Source organism: Anomaloglossus baeobatrachus, chromosome 1, assembly GCF_048569485.1.
Source record: "Anomaloglossus baeobatrachus isolate aAnoBae1 chromosome 1, aAnoBae1.hap1, whole genome shotgun sequence".
Lineage (NCBI taxonomy): Eukaryota > Metazoa > Chordata > Amphibia > Anura > Aromobatidae > Anomaloglossus > Anomaloglossus baeobatrachus.
In genome coordinates, this window is record NC_134353.1 from 126,479,842 (window position 1) to 126,496,150 (window position 16,309).

General features: G+C 48.3%; 1 protein-coding gene across 7 annotated transcripts in view; it reads right to left on the minus strand.

Moving 5' to 3' along the window:
- The window catches only part of FRYL (FRY like transcription coactivator), a 520,064-nt gene that overhangs the window by 87,917 nt on the left and 415,838 nt on the right, over positions 1 to 16,309 (minus strand). For all 7 annotated transcript variants that reach the window (XM_075347029.1, XM_075347025.1, XM_075347024.1 and 4 more), the window contains 8 exons: positions 15,612 to 15,724; positions 15,130 to 15,280; positions 14,898 to 15,001; positions 12,229 to 12,414; positions 11,907 to 12,108; positions 11,107 to 11,228; positions 9,010 to 9,197; positions 2,201 to 2,295 (listed from right to left, as the gene is read on the minus strand). In XM_075347029.1, coding sequence (XP_075203144.1) covers positions 2,201 to 2,295; positions 9,010 to 9,197; positions 11,107 to 11,228; positions 11,907 to 12,108; positions 12,229 to 12,414; positions 14,898 to 15,001; positions 15,130 to 15,280; positions 15,612 to 15,724 — 1,161 coding nt within the window. The remainder of the gene's footprint in view (positions 1 to 2,200; positions 2,296 to 9,009; positions 9,198 to 11,106; positions 11,229 to 11,906; positions 12,109 to 12,228; positions 12,415 to 14,897; positions 15,002 to 15,129; positions 15,281 to 15,611; positions 15,725 to 16,309) is intronic.

Below are 16,309 nucleotides of genomic sequence, written 5' to 3' on the forward strand. Positions count from 1 at the left end.
TTTTGCTAAGCCAGCTGAAATAGCCTGGAGTGCCCATACGGCTGCGAATGCCGGAGCAAACGACGCGCCGATAGCTTCATAGACAGATTTTAACCAAAGGTCCATCTGTCTGTCATTGGCATCTTTAAGTGAAGCGCCATCCTCCACTGCAACTATGGACCTAGCTGCGAGTTTGGAAATCGGGGGGTCTACCTTTGGACACTGTGTCCAGCGCTTGACCACCTCAGGGGGGAAAGGGAAACGCGTATCTTTAGATCGTTTAGAGAAACGCCTTTCTGGGTGAGCGTCGTGCTTCTGGATTGATTCTCTGAAGTCAGAGTGATCCAAGAAAGCACTCAATTTACGCTTGGGATAGAGGAAACGAAACTTCTCCTGCTCCGCAGCCGCCTCTTCTGCTGAAGGGGCTGGGGGAGAAATATCCAACAGCCTATTGATGGCTGAGATAAGGTCGTTTACCATGGCATCCCCATCAGGGGTATCCAGGTTGAGAGGGGTTCCAGGAATGGATTCCTGATCACTCTCATCAGACCCATCACAGGGAGACTGATTGCGCTGAGACCCTGAGCAGTGTGATGACGTCGAGGGTCTTTCCCAGCGAGCTCGCTTAGGGTGGCTGGGGCTATCATCTGAGTCATAATCCTCGGCCTGTGAAGCCGGGGACCCCCCTGTGGGCTGGATTAATTCCAAGTGAGGGGGACCTGAGGACAGAGGCCTCGCCGTGCCCAAAGACTGAGCCCCATGCATAGATTGCAAGGTTTCAAGGATTTTTGCCATAGACAGAGACATATTATCCGCAAAAACTGCAAAGTCTGTCCCTGTCACCGGGGCAGAACTTACAAGCGTCTCAGCCTGGGTCACTACCTCTCCTGACTCCGGCTGGCGAAGCAGCACCGGGTCGGAGCATTGCACACAATGGGAGCCTGCTGGTAGATCAGCCCCACATGCAGCACACGCAGTACACACAGCCCTGGCCTTGGCAGCCTTGCGTTTTGAGGATGGCATGTTGCTGCTTCCACAGAGTGATCTGGGAGAGCAGCCAGAAGCGACCTCACAGTGCAAGAAAAACAATATCTATATATCTGTACACAGTACACCGATACACCGTGAGGCACTAGAGGGACCAGCACAGAAAAATCGCTTACCGCCCGCTTAAAAAGCGGGTGTGTGGTCGCCAGATAGCCCCTAGTCCAGGTCTCCCAGAGCCTTGCGTCCTTCCTCCAGCCAGACTGCATGTAATGGCTGCCGGCGTCCTGAGAGGAAGGGGGGCGGGCCCTGGGCGTTCCTGGCCAAGAGCGGGAAGCCTGCTTCCCTCTGTGCCTAGTGTGAGGGCTGGAGCATGTAAATCAGGCTCCAGCCCTCGTCGCTGCTAGCGAACAGCGTCTCTCCCCTACCCTGAATGACAGGGTGGGGGCGGGAACGAATCGGAGCTGCCGGCGTCCTAGGCCCAAAAAGCCGGGGACTCAATTTATAACCGCCGCCGCCGTAAAAGCGCGGACGGCGGATCCCCGGCGCACCACAAGTCACAGCAGCGCCGCCCGGTCCAGAGGGGGTCGGCGCTGCGTTCCCATACACAAACAATCCCCCAGTAATCTGTAGGGACACTAACTCCAACGTTGCGGTCCCCGGCGCACTACAACACCCAGCCAGCCCGGAGTGTGTCTGTGCCTGCCGGGGACACAGAGTACCTGTATGATGCAGGGCCTGTCCCTGATCGTACTCCTGCTCCGAATCCATCAGGTTCTAATGGGTCTGTGGATGGAGCCCGGCGTCAGAGCTGAGAGGCCGGCAGGATCCCACTTCCACAGAGCCCTACCAGGGGATGTGGAAGGAAAACAGCATGTCAGGCTCCAGCCCTGTACCAGCAATAGGTACCTCAACCTTACAACACCATCCAGGGGTGAGAAGGGAGCATGCTGGGGACACTATATGTGTCCTCTTTTCTTCCATCCGAAATAGTCAGCAGCTACTGCTGACTAAAATCTGTGGAGCTATGCATGGAATGTCTGACCTCCTTCGCACACAAAGCTAAAACTGGAGAACCCGTGATATCACGGGGGGGGTATAGCCAGAGGGGGAGGGGCCTTGCACTTTTGATGTAGTGCTTTGTGTGGCCTCCAGAGGGCAGTAGCTATACCCCAATCGTCTGGGTCTCCCAATAGAGCGCTGAAGAAAGGAACCACTAAAGTAAATTCACACTTACTGAGCGAGGGCAGACAGGAGGTCATAATGCTTCATGCTTTCCGACAGCGTGTCTATGGCCGACTCCAGTGTTAGGAGAAGCTCAATGACAAAACCCTGCACAAAAAAAATACAATTTAAGCAAATGGTATCATATAATCCCGGCTATAACTTTTCAAAGACTATGGGGAATAATATTTATATTATATATATCATTACTGTAGTGCTTTATAAACACCATATCTAGTAATGGTTCCTGGTTACAGCCTGTAGTATAATCCAGTTTCACAATTGCACAGGTATTTCCAGCTTGTAGAAAAATAAAGGTTCGCAACACTTCCCAGGAACATGAGCAACCATCTCAAGGTGGACTTAGGTCAGCCATCCAGGGAGCCCACCTGGAAATAACAATATGCATAGAAGAGACAGCGTCCAGCCACTGGTGAAGAGTTCCAAAGAAATCCTTTTCTTCTGACATTAAGATATCAGTGCAATGTTTAGACCTGCTCTAGGTCCTTTTCAAGCAAGGCCTTAAAAAGACCTATAGCAGGTCCAAATGTTGCAATGATGTATTAATGGCAGAAAAAAGGATTTCTTTGGAACTCTTCACCAGTGGCTGGACGCTGTCTCTTCTATGCATATTGTTATTTCCAGGTGGGCTCCCTGGATGGCTGACTTAAGTCCACCTTGAGATGGTTGCTCATGTTCCTGGGAAGTGTTGCGAACCTTTCTTTTTCTATAAGCTGGAAATAAGCTATAAGCTGTCTCTCTACTAGGTATTCTCCGCTTGTCACAACTGGACAGGTATTCCCCGCTTGTCACAACTGGACAGGCATTCCCCGCTTGTCACAACTGGACAGGCATTCCCCACTTGTCACAACTGGACAGGCATTTCCCACTTGTCACAACTGGACAGGCATTCCTCGCTTGTCACAACTGGACAGGCATTCCCCGCTTGTCACAACTGGACAGGTATTCCCCGCTTGTGACAACTGGACAGGTATTCCCCGCTTGTCACAACTGGACAGGTATTCCCCGCTTGTCACAACTGGACAGGTATTTCTCGCTTGTCACAACTGGACAGGTATTCCCCGCTTGTCACAACTGGACAGGTATTCCCCGCTTGTCACAACTGGACAGGTATTCCCCGCTTGTCACAACTGGACAGGTATTCCCCGCTTGTCACAACTGGACAGGTATTCCCCGCTTGTCACAACTGGACAGGCATTCTCAGCTTGTCACAACTGGACAGGTATTCCCCGCTTGTCACAACTGTACCGGTATTCCCCGCTTGTCAGAGCTCATGCTGGTGAATTTAAGTAGTGTCATTTTGGCAGGATGCATAGTAATTTAATCATTAGAAAGTTACTAGTCCAGCTACATTATATGAACGCAACTAAGCAGTTAGCGATCCTAATGACAAGATTGTTGTCAATGACAATCTGCAGAATTGCGAATGCAGTTCTGGGATATAAACACACAAGGCAGCTCCACACACAGTGCACTGACACTCAGGTCCTATTTACTTCAGTAGGAGCACAGTGGCATAAGCTGAGAAGAACTGATACAATGTATGGAGCTCTGATGTCACACCTCTGAACACAATTTACATCTGGCAACCACAGGAATGTCTAATAGCTGATCAGCAGGGGGTACCTTCTGCCGGACCCCAGCAGATCTGATACAGATTGCCTATCCCGAGGACAGGTCATCAGTATCATAATCTTAAACAATTTTTTTAAATTCTATATGTAAGCTGTAAAGTGCTGCTGAATGGAAAACATACACCTTAGTAACGGCAAAAAAACATGCCAAAATGGTAAGAAAAACTGCAAAAAAAAAAAAAAAAAAAAAGAATAAAATTCTCCATCAAACCCATGTAAAAATATTAGTTTTAATTAGACATTTACACACAATAGACAAAGATAAAATGTTATGGAAAAGAAGGGAATTTTGTTTACTTACCGTAAATTCCTTTTCTTCTAGCTCCTATTGGGAGACCCAGACAATTGGGTGTATAGCTTCTGCCTCCGGAGGCCACACAAAGTATTACACTTTAAAAGTGTAACCCCTCCCCTCTGCCTATACACCCTCCCGTGGACCACGGGCTCCTCAGTTTTGGTGCAAAAGCAGGAAGGAGGAAACTTATAAATTGGTCTAGGGTAAATTCAATCCGAAGGATGTTCGGAGAACTGAAGACCATAACCCAAAAGAACAACCAGCCCAAAGGGCACAGGGGTGGGTGCTGGGTCTCCCAATAGGAGCTAGAAGAAAAGGAATTTACGGTAAGTAAACAAAATTCCCTTCTTCTTTGTCGCTCCATTGGGAGACCCAGACAATTGGGACGTCCAAAAGCAGTCCCTGGGTGGGTAAAAGAATACCTCAATAAGAAGAGCCGAAAACGGCCCCCTCTTACAGGTGGACAACCGCCGTCTGAAGGACTCGCCTACCTAGACTGGCGTCTGCCGAAGCAAAGGTATGCACTTGATAGTGCTTCGTGAAAGTGTGCAGACTAGACCACGTAGCTGCCTGACACACCTGCTGAACCGTTACCCGGTGCCGCAATGCCCAGGACGCACCTACGGCTCTGGTAGAATGGCCTTTCAGCCCTGAAGGGAGCGGAAGGCCCGAAGAACGGTAGGCCTCGAGAACCGGTTCCTTGATCCACCGAGCCAAGGTCGACTTGGAGGCCTGAGAGTCCATACGCTGGCCAGCGACAAGGACAAAAAGCGCATCTGAGCGGCGCAGGGGCGCCGTGCGAGACATGTAGAACCGGAGTGCTCTCACTAGATCCAAAGAGTGCAAAATCTTTTCACACTGGTGAATTGGATTAGGGCAACAGGAAGGCAAGGAGATATCCTGATTTGGATGACAAGGAGATACCACCTTAGAGAGAAATTCCGGGACAGGACGAAGAACCACCTTATCCTGGTGGAAAGCAGGAAGGGAGCTTTGCATGACAGCGCTGCAAGCTCAGACACTCTCCGAAGTGATGTGACTGCCACCAGGAAGGCCACCTTCTGCGAAAGACGGGAGAGAGAGACATCCCGCAGCAGCTCAAAAGGCGGCTTTTGAAGAGCCGTCCGGACTCTGCTAAGATCCCAGGGTTCCAACGGACGTTTGTAAGGTGGGACCATGTGGCAGACCCCCTGCAGGAACGTGCGGACCTGCGGAAGCCTGGCTAGACGCTTTTGAAAGAAAAACACGGAGAGCATGGATACTTGGCCCTAGAGAGAGAGCCGAGGGACAAACCCTTGTCCATTCCAAATTGTAGGAATGAAAGGAATGTGGGTAAGGCAAACGGCCATGGAGGAAAGCCGTTATCAGCGCACCAGGATAGAAAGACTTGCCAAGACCTGTAATAGATCTTGGCGGACGTTGGCTTCCTGGCTTGTCTCGTGGTGGCAATGACATCCTGAGATAACCCTGAAGACTCTAGGAGTCAGGGACCAATGGCCACCTAGTCAAGTTGAGGGCCACAGAATTCAGATGGAAAAAACGGGCCTTGTGACAGCAAGTCTGGGTGGTCTGGAAGTGCCCACGGTTGACCCACCGTGAGATGCCACAGATCCGGATACCACGACCGTCTCGGCCAGTCTGGAGCGACGAGAATGGCGCGACGGCAGTCGGACCTGATCCTGCGTAGTACCCTGGGCAGCATCGCCAGAGGGGGAAACACATAAGGCAGTCGAAACTGCGACCAATCCTGGACTAAAGCGTCCGCTGCCAGAGGTCTGTGATCCTGAGACCGTGCCATGAAGGCCGGGACCTTGAGAGATCGACGTCCTGCGTTCCTCAGGGGCGATGGATCTCTCGAAGCACTTTTGGGTGCAGAGACCATTCCCCCGCGTCCATGCCCTGATGACTGAAAAAAAACTGCTTCCCAGTTTTCTACGCCCGGGATGTGAACTGCGGAGATGGTGGAGCCTGTGGTTTCCACCCACTGCAGAATCCGCCGGACTTCCTGGAAGACTTGACGACTGCGAGTGCCGCCTTGGTTCGCGAATGGCACTGCCTCCATAGCTGCAACCATCTTCCCCAGGAAGTGCATGAGGCGCCTTAAAGGGTGTGACTGACTCCGAAGAAGTGACTGCACCCCCGCCTGCAGAGAAAGCTGTTTGTCCCTGGAGAGTCGCCAGAGCGACGTGTTGACACGCCACCTGAGAAGGGGCCCAGAGGTTCTGAAGAAACGAGCCGCAGGACGAGAACTGAACTCTATCCTGTAACCATGAGACAGAATGTCTCTCACCCATCGGTCTTGAACTTGTGTCCACCAGGCGCCGCCGAAGCGGGAGAGCCTGCCACCGACCGGGGATGCGGCTAGGGTAGGCCGAGAGCCATGAGGAGGCCGTTTTGGAGGCAGTGCCTCCTGCGGCCTATTGGGGTCGTGACGTGGGCCGCCACGCATATGAGTTCCTCTGGCCTTTCTCCGGCCTGTTGGACAAAGAAGAATGTGGCTTGGCGGAGGGACGAAAGGACCGAAACCTCGATTGGATTTTTCTTTGCTGAGGTCTCTTAGGTTTGGACTGGGGTAAGGAGGAGACCTTTCCCTTGGATTCCTTAATAATATCCTCCAATCGTTCGCCAAATAAACGGTCGCCAGAAAAAGGCAAACCAGTTAAGCAGAGTCTGGTTCCCTTTCGCGCAGCCACATGGGCCTGCGAACTGCCATGGAGTTAGCATATGCTACAGCCGTGCGGCTAGTGGAGTCCAGGACGGCGTTCATGGCGCAGGACGAAAAAGCTGATGCCCGAGAGTCAAAGACGGAACATGCGGAGCAAAATTCCATGTGACAGCATTAAACTCCTTCAGACAAGCCTAGATTGCTTGGAGAGCCCACACGGCTGCAAAGGCCGGGGCGAAAGACGTGCCCGTGGCCTCATAGATGGACTTCACCAAGAGCTCTATCTGTCTGTCAGTGGCATCCTTCAGGGATGAGCCATTTGCAACAGACACAACGGACCTAGCAGCCAATTTGGAGACTGGAGGATCCATCTTGGGAGAATGAGCCCAACTCTTAACGACTTCATATGGAAAGGGGTAACGCGTGTCAGTGTGACGTTTAACCCAACGCTTGTCCGGGACCGCTCCGGGTTTCTGGACAGCATCCCTGAAGTTAGAGTGATCAAAAAAACGTATTGCGTGTACGTTTGGGGAACCGAAACTGGAGTTTCTCCTGCTGAGAAGCAGACTCCTCTACAGGAGGAGGAAGCGGAGGAGAGCGAACCAGCACCTGGATGATGGACGAGATAAGATTCTTTACTAAGGCGTCCCCCCCTGAGGAGTATCAAGGTTAAGGTTGAAGTCAGGGCCAGAGCCCTGAGCTCCCCCGTCCGCCTCGTCTTCCTGAGAGTCCTCAAGCTGGGATCCCTAGCAGCGTGAGGAAGTCGGGGAAGAGTCCCAGCGAGACCGCGTAGCCGGTCTTGGACTGCGGTCCGGGCAGGAGTTCTCCGCCTGAGACCTAGGGCTCAACCTGGGAGCGCGCTGCGGCGCTAACCAAGCGGGGCCTGGATGAGACAAACTAACAGGGAGGAAGACATGCAGGATGTTCCAGCCCTCACATCCGACGCCATGACGGTAATCCCGCCCTTACCCCTGACAGGCAGGCCCGGGAGCGGGATTTTCGCGACTAGGCCGCGGTGAAGCCGGGGACTAAATTTGAGGCCGCGCCCGACCAGCAGGCCCGGTCGGCGCGGAAGTCCACCTGCCTCCTCAGTTTTACAACTACCGCGGCTTCCGGGAAGAAGGTGGGCTCCCTGTACAGTCCCCAATGGGGACACAGAGTACCTTTAAGTAGCAGGGCCCGGTCCCTGGGGTTGAAGAGGCTCCGGTCCGGCAGGTTCCACCAGGGGCTGCGGATGGAGCACGGTCCCAGCATATGGATGACCGCTCAGGTCCCACTTCTCCCAGCCGCATAAGGGATGGTGAAGGAGACGGCCTGTGGCTCCAGCCTCCGTACCCGCAATGGGTACCGTCTGGGGTCCCCACAGTGGCCAGTGAGGGGGGAGGAAGACATGCAGGATGCTCCAGCCGTCACATTCGACATCATGTCGGTAATCCCGCCCTTACCCCTGACAGGCAGGCCCAGGGGTGGGAGTTTCGCGACTAGGCCGCGGTGAAGCCGGGGACTAAATTTGAGGCCGCGTCCGACAAGCAGGCCCGGTCGGCGCGGAAGTCCACCTGCCTCCTCAGTCTTACGACTACCGCGGCTTCCGGGAAGAAGGTGCGCTCCCTGTACAGTCCCCAATGGGGACACAGAGTACCTTTAAGTAGCAGGGCCCGGTCCCTGGGGTTGAAAAGGCTCCGGTCCGGCAGGTTCCACCAGGGGCTGCGGATGGAGCACGGTCCCAGTAAATGGATGACCGCTCAGGATCCCACTTCTCCCAGAGCCGCATAAGGGATGGTGAAGGAAAACGGCATGTGGCTCCAGCCTTTGTACCCGCAAAGGGTACCTCAACCTTAACAACACCGCCGACATAGTGGGGTGAGAAGGGAACATGCCGGGGGCCCCGTGGGAGTCCTCTTATCTTCCAACCGACAACTAAGTTATGAGAATGCATGAGTGGATGTGTGCCTCCTTCCACACAAAGCATAAAACTGAGGAGCCCGTGGTCCACGGGAGGGTGTATAGGCAGAGGGGAGGGGTTAAACTTTTTAAAGTGTAATACTTTGTGTGGCCTCCGGAGGCAGAAGCTATACACCCAATTGTCTGGGTCTCCCAATGGAGCGACAAAGAAAAATTAAATCAATGAAACCCATTTCACAGATCCTGGTTGTGTAGTATGGAAAACCATGTTTGCATCAATTAAAAAAACAAAACAAAAACCTTACCTGAGCCTCCTCCCCTGCATCCCCCACAGTTTCTACTAATCTGGAAAGGACATCTGAAAGCGTTTGGGCAGAAAGAGGCTGCTTGAGGGCGCGGAAAATCTGGAAAGACCTTCCAGCATAATGGCGAGACGAGCACGACAGCGCCGTCTGCAGGGACACCTCGCTCAGATGTTGCTCCAGCTGGAACCCTGGAAGAAAAGGAGAAAAAGTAGAGGTAAACAAAATCAAATAGAATAGAAAAAAAGTATTTAGTTCTTGTTTTCGTTTACGAGGCAATTTGGGAATTGGGATTATTGCACATCACACACATCATACAGCACATCACTGTTCATCTCATTTTGCAGTAATTAAAAGTTTTCATGAGCAAAGTACATATTAATCAATAGATCTTGGAATAAAAAAAAGTTCCACAATTAGAGGTGTTAAAAAAAAAAAAAAGTTCCTGTGCTGAGATGTGTAATGGCCGTGTCTGACCATACAGGCACATGGTCTGATCATACCACAGCTCCTGAGCCAAGGAGGGAGTAAAAATGTATAAAGACATTACAGCGTGGGACTGCAGCTGATTCTTTATGTGAGGTAAAACATTTCCCCGCCTGTCCAAAACTGGCTGAGAAAATCTTTATCTAATGATGCAGTGTGCTTAAAAATCCACGCATGCTCATTTTTTTTTTTTTTTTTAAAGACCATTTCTGCCCTATGTTAGGAGGGGGCTTTCAAAACTATTCACCTGTATTATACAGTAAAAAGATGTGGATTTTCCATCGCTGTAGCTGTGTAAGGACGTGATGGTGAAATAATGGGAATGCAAAAATGGGTCCCAACATTTTTTTCCTTGTAAGTTCAGTATCTACACAGACTAAATGGAATTTTAGACAACATCTGCAAGGAGTTTATACGAGGGGCTGCTGATAAGTCTTTGTGATCTTTTTTGTTTCTATGGTAATGAATGTTATATCACATGAAAGCCTGGTGTGTCTAATATAGGTTTCCAAATGTTTTGTTCTACACACTCGGGAAACAAAATGGCAGAGTCTAATGAGATATTCACAGCAACTGAGAGCAGAGGAGTGATAAAATTCTTGTCTCTGCAAAGAAAGTCAGCGAAGGATATTCATGGTGATATGTCGCAGACATGAAGGGCATTGATCCTCCAATATTCCACAGTTAAGAACTGGGTTGCCAAATTTAAAACTGGCCACTTCAGCACCAATGATGAGGAACGTCCTTCACGACCGAGAGTGGTTCTTTTTCCAGAGATCGTTGATGCTGTGCACAACCTCATGCGTGCTTCTAGTGGACCACCTTCAAAAGGGTTCCACCATCAATGCAAGGTATTACATTGAACTTTTGGACCAATTGAAGGCAGCTCTGAAGGCCAAAGGGCACAGCAAGCTGTCCAAAGGAATCTTGTTCCTGCAAGACAACGCCACCGCTCCCACTGCACAAGTGACCACGGCAAACCGGCAGAGCTGGGCTTCCAGCCGGTTGACCACCCACTTTATTCACCAGATCTAGCTCCCTCCGACTATCATCTGTTATTAAACTTAAAGAAATACCTCAACGGTACCAAATTTCACACCATTTCTGATGCCATGGCTGCTACGGATGACTGGTTTGAGGCACAACCGAAATCCTTCTTTCAGCTAGGCTTACAGAACTTGGAATACCAATATAAGAAGTGTGTTGACATCAGTGAAGAGTATGTGGAATAAATGTAAAGTTTCATCACCCTATCTAATTTTTTTCTGGGTAAAGCCAAAGACTTATCAGCAGCCCCTCATATATTATTCTTCCAGTGTTTGTTTTCAAGGTTCTCAGATTTCCTCCCACACTTCTAAGACATACTGATAGGGAATTTATATTGTGAGCCCCAATGGGGACAGTGATTATCACATCTGTAAAGAGCTGGGGATTGAATAGCGCTATATAAAAGTGAGTAAAATAAAATTAAAACTAAATATAGCTAGAGCTGATCGTGAATTGTTACACTAGTCCCTGATATTGGAGTGTTACCATGTAAATTACAGGAAAAAAAAAAAAAGTAGGAAAGCCTAAAGCTACTAATGGATTTGCCATCCAGATATAGACACATACCTGATCTACAGTGCTTGAAGACAGTGACCACGTGTTTTAAAAATGCTGTTAGTTGCTCCGCACTTTTAATTGTTGGATTTTTTGCAGAAACATCTTCATGGTTCCATAGCGGTCCTCTTTTCCTAAAATGCAAATATTACCGTAAAAATAAGAAATGCTTTCAGCCTCCAATATTTAGTGTCAAGAGTATTTACAAATGTCACGATGCTTGGACACAATACAGTCTTTCAAGGAAACATTCATGGGTGGACAGCACATCCGTGATGTAACACAAGGTACGTCTTGGTCGAGAAATGCATGATTTTTAAGGGTTCTCATGTTTGTAATATAATCGTCACATCTTGTACTAGATCTGTAAAATAATAAAGGCCTGAACCCATTATACAGGATGAATTTATTTTTTAAATTGCATTAGTCCTGATACCGATTTCCATATTTATTCCTTCAGACTGTCCCCTAGCATTACCGCTGCAGCCAATCATTCACCGCTGCAGCCAATCATTGACTCGTGCCATCTTCAACAAGGTCCTTGAGATTACTGATCATTTGTAGTGACGATGTGCACTGTAGTTGTGGCGTCAGTCATTGTTGCAGCCAAAAAACAAGGACTGGAGCAGCGGTGAGAAGGAGGCGTTGAACCCGGGGAGGGCGAGTGCTGTTTTTGTTATTTTGAATAAATTGTAGTCGTTTGGAAACCATTATTTTTTTAAAAAAGTGAAAAACCCTTCTATATGTCCCCAGAAAAGGAAGGTCATTTTCTAAACATGGATATACTAGTGTGCAAAATGAGAGACGCATACCTTGATGTAATGAACTCGATGAGGGTTTTGACTTTCTCATCCTGCTCCCCGGAGAGATCCGTCTCATTGAGGATGCTCGTATGTAGGTGAGGAACAGCCGAGCTTGTATTCCCTAAGCTGATGCTAGAAGAGGTAGAACTTGAGCTGAGCCCTGAGTCCGTCATGGGTGAAGGCTGGTATTCAGGAATAAAGTCATTAATACCTATAAAAAAGAAAAAGAGGTCTCACAATCGTGCAATTTAAAGTGTCCTTTTGGTGCAGTTAGTGCCGTGCGTGACATCGGTCAAATATGTATTGTTTTACCCAGCAGATGGCGCCTTACCTGTGAAGGAGAATTCTAGATGTGCATTGCTTTTCACAGTCAGCACCCGAGGTTCATTGCACTCCCTATTCCGGAGGAGGATAGAGGCCACACTCTGCACGCTGCTGTTGGATCCCACCACAATCAATAAGTGTAAAAGCAGACGCTTACAATGTTCATACACTTCGGGGTGGTAGTGGTCGAACCCTAAATATAATGAAAGCACAAAAATGTAGGAAACCAGCAGCGATAGTTATAGGTTCCATAGTCTCATCAGCAAATAACTTATACAACCGATATCCAAAATATCTCCCTTCATGTATATAATATAACAGGAGCTCGAAGAAATCGAGCCCCCGTTACTGCCTTTTATACAGTCTGCAGTGCACAGTCGCCTCATATTAACTTTTTGGTGCGGATTTATTAATCAGACAGCAGCAGATTCAGAAGGAATGGAAAAAAATAATTCGAGACATACTTCTCCTTTTTGCTGGTTTCTGCTCAAAAAACACCGATTTTGGCCCATAGGGCTATTTACACTGCATGATTATTACGATCGAGCGTTCCTAGTAATGCTTATTTCCCGACAATGCTGCACTGTAAACTCTTCATCAATGAATGAAAAAACACTTGTCCTTTGGGTAAAATGATAATTTGTTCTGCACAAAAGATCATAATTTTCGCCAGCACATTGTACTGTATATTCAAGAATTCATACTATTGAGAGGAATGGCAGCCTATGTGCACAGTATTCGTGCTGCTGAGAGGAATGGCCGCCTATGTGCACAGGATTCGTGCTGCTGAGAGGAATGGCCGCCTATGTACACAGGATTCATACTGCTGAGAGGAATGGCAGCCTATGTGCACAGGATTCATACTGCTGAGAGGAATGGCAGCCTATGTGCACAGGATTCGTGCTGCTGAGAGGAATGGCCGCCTATGTGCACAGGATTCATACTGCTGAGAGGAATGGCCGCCTATGTACACAGGATTCGTGCTACTGAGAGGAATGGCAGCCTATGTGCACAGGATTCGTGCTGCTGAGAGGAATGGCCGCCTATGTGCACAGGATTCGTGCTGCTGAGAGGAATGGCCGCCTATGTACACAGGATTCGTGCTGCTGAGAGGAATGGCCGCCTATGTACACAGGATTCGTGCTGCTGAGAGGAATGGCAGCCTATGTGCACAGGATTCGTGCTGCTGAGAGGAATGGCCGCCTATGTGCACAGGATTCGTGTTGCTGAGAGGAATGGCAGTCTATGTGCACAGGATTCATACTGCTGAGAGGAATGGCCGCCTATGTGCACAGGATTCATGCTGCTGAGAGGAATGGCCGCCTATGTGCACAGGATTCATACTGCTGAGAGGAACTGCAGCCTATGTGCACAGTATTCATGCTGCTGAGAGGAATGTCAGCCTATGTGCACAGTATTCATACTGCTGAGAGGAATGGCCGCCTATGTGCACAGTATTCATGCTGCTGAGAGGAATGTCAGCCTATGTGCACAGTATTCATGCTGCTGAGAGGAATGTCAGCCTATGTGCACAGTATTCATGCTGCTGAGAGGAATGTCAGCCTATGTGCACAGTATTCATGCTGCTGAGAGGAATGGCCGCCTATGTGCACAGTATTCATGCTGCTGAGAGGAATGTCAGCCTATGTGCACAGGATTCATGCTGCTAAGAGGAATGGCCGCCTATGTGCACAGGATTCATACTGCTGAGAGGAATTGCAGCCTATGTGCACAGGATTCATGCTGCTGAGAGGAATGTCAGCCTATGTGCACAGTATTCATGCTGCTGAGAGGAATGGCCGCCTATGTGCACTGAACAATCTAGTAAATATCGTTCAGTACACATTGGTAGAGCGGTCTGCTTGTGTAAACCGGCTTTTAATAACTGAGTATTGCCAACATGTTACTGGTGAGATCCATTTAATACTACAAATGGCACAGTATAAATGGACCCCAAGCCTTCTCATGGAGCTGGAAGCACAGGTATTTGCCAAATTTTTCTTCTGAAACATTCCATATCTTAAAAATGAGAGATACTAATATGAATTAATATGTATTGCCTTTGTAATTACTTAATTGTCAGAGTACACAGCTGTTGTTCAGTAGCGCATAGCTCCCCTGCCTACGAGGTTCCATCTTGTTGGGGGAAAGTATAGTCAATTACTCCTCAATTACTGATGGTTCAGGTCTGTGGCATGACGGCGGCCGACTAAACTGCGCACTCCCACCTACTGCAACCAGGGGTCTCTTCAGCATTGGAAGGGCACAGGGGGGCTGAAGCTGTGTGGACCACTGCATCCAGACAAACTCACAGCAGAAGAGATTGCACTTTTTGCCTAGGAGACCGACCACTGCTGATAGACTGCAGAGGTGAGCGGAGACCTAGAAAATGAATCGATCACTATAGAATTAAAAATCTGAGCATTCTTGATGGCAGAGAGGAATTGCAATAAGAGGTAAATTGCAAAACTGCTTACTAATTTAATCATCATGAGAAACTCCTATTTAAACTCTTCCACAAAGATGATCACTAGTGTCCGCAACATGTAATAGAATCCACACGTGGCTTACAATATTACCTTGTTGCCCATTCATTTATTTATTTAAAACCATAATAATCCAGCATAATTAGGTAAAGGAACGCAATTTAATATTGGTAAAAAAACAACCAGTTACCTATAAAGATGGCGTGTAGTAAGAGGTGTAGGTAGGCGCCCCAATCCACCTTCACACTATGATCCGTGATCAGATCGGTCAGGAGGATCACCGCTATGTTGCACCTACAAATAATTTTAAGTAGTTAATAGCACAATAACACCTCAGCCATAGAGTCAGACCAGGACGTGTCAAGCACACAATTTACAAGTAAAAATACAGAAAGAAAACCCAGTAAGGCCCGGGCTAGTACCTGTGCAGCGATGTGCCAGGGGATGTCGTTTCTGGCAAATAGTCCACAAGGGGTGACCAGCAACCACCTGTGGGTGGGAAGGGAAGAGGCTCGGCTCGGTTGTGTTCCATCACTTTTAAGCGCCAGCTAGAGAACAGTGGCATGGAGTCACCTGCAAAACGACAAGGGGCTTTAATAGGGAGGAAAATCCAATTAATGATATATGGATCTGTCATAGACACATGAGTGTATCGTATCAGTGACGTCTGTAGTGCTGGATCAATATTGCAGAAAGTACTGTCCTGGGCTCTCTTGGGCACTGCTGTATGCTTTCTGTGGTATAATTGCTATAGGAAGCTCTTATTCTGTATATTACAGCATTTTGACTGCTTGCTATTGGGATTTTTTTGCCTCTGGGATCAAAATGGTAGGATAACAAGATAAAAGTCCTACTTTATAACAAAAAACAGCAAATATCAACTAGAAAAATAAGTGACTATTACTTTTCTCCTCCTCGTAAGACCCTCCAGAGCTGCTGCTGTATCGCGACTCCAGTCTGTGATGCTGGCGGTTTAGGTTGCTGTTCAGACCACTGTAGATATCAAGATGGGCATAGCTGTAATAAAAACGGGCAAGAAGAACACAAATATTGTCACAATTCAGCCTCATGTAAATAGGAATAAAGGATATTACAATAAAAGAAACCAACACCAACATATAATGCACCTCCCGGGTCAGAACCAGACATTTACAGGGCTTCTAAATGGAACGTAAGACATATGTGATCCTTGATCGGCTTTTCCACTATTTTCAAAAATATTATTGCCGGTCCCAAGAACTGTGTAATTCCCAAACTTGTATGAAGATCTGTCCTCTGTGAGAAGAGCGTCCATGTGACATCTCCTCTAAACATGATCTTGTTCTATAATGGCTCCTTTTTACGGAATAGAGTATTACATGTGTCTACTTATCCTCTTGCTTTTGGCCATCATGGAAATATCTTTAAACATCAATGTTTTACGTAATATATTAGTACTGATGTTGGATTACAGCTTAATAATTTAAAGGGAATCGGTCATTATCTGAGCGAGTACTTAAAAGGGAACTCATCAGGACCGATGACACAATTAACCTGCAGATAAAGGGATAACCTGCAGTTTAATAGAGAGTTATGAAGATGCCTGTCTACAGTACTGAACGT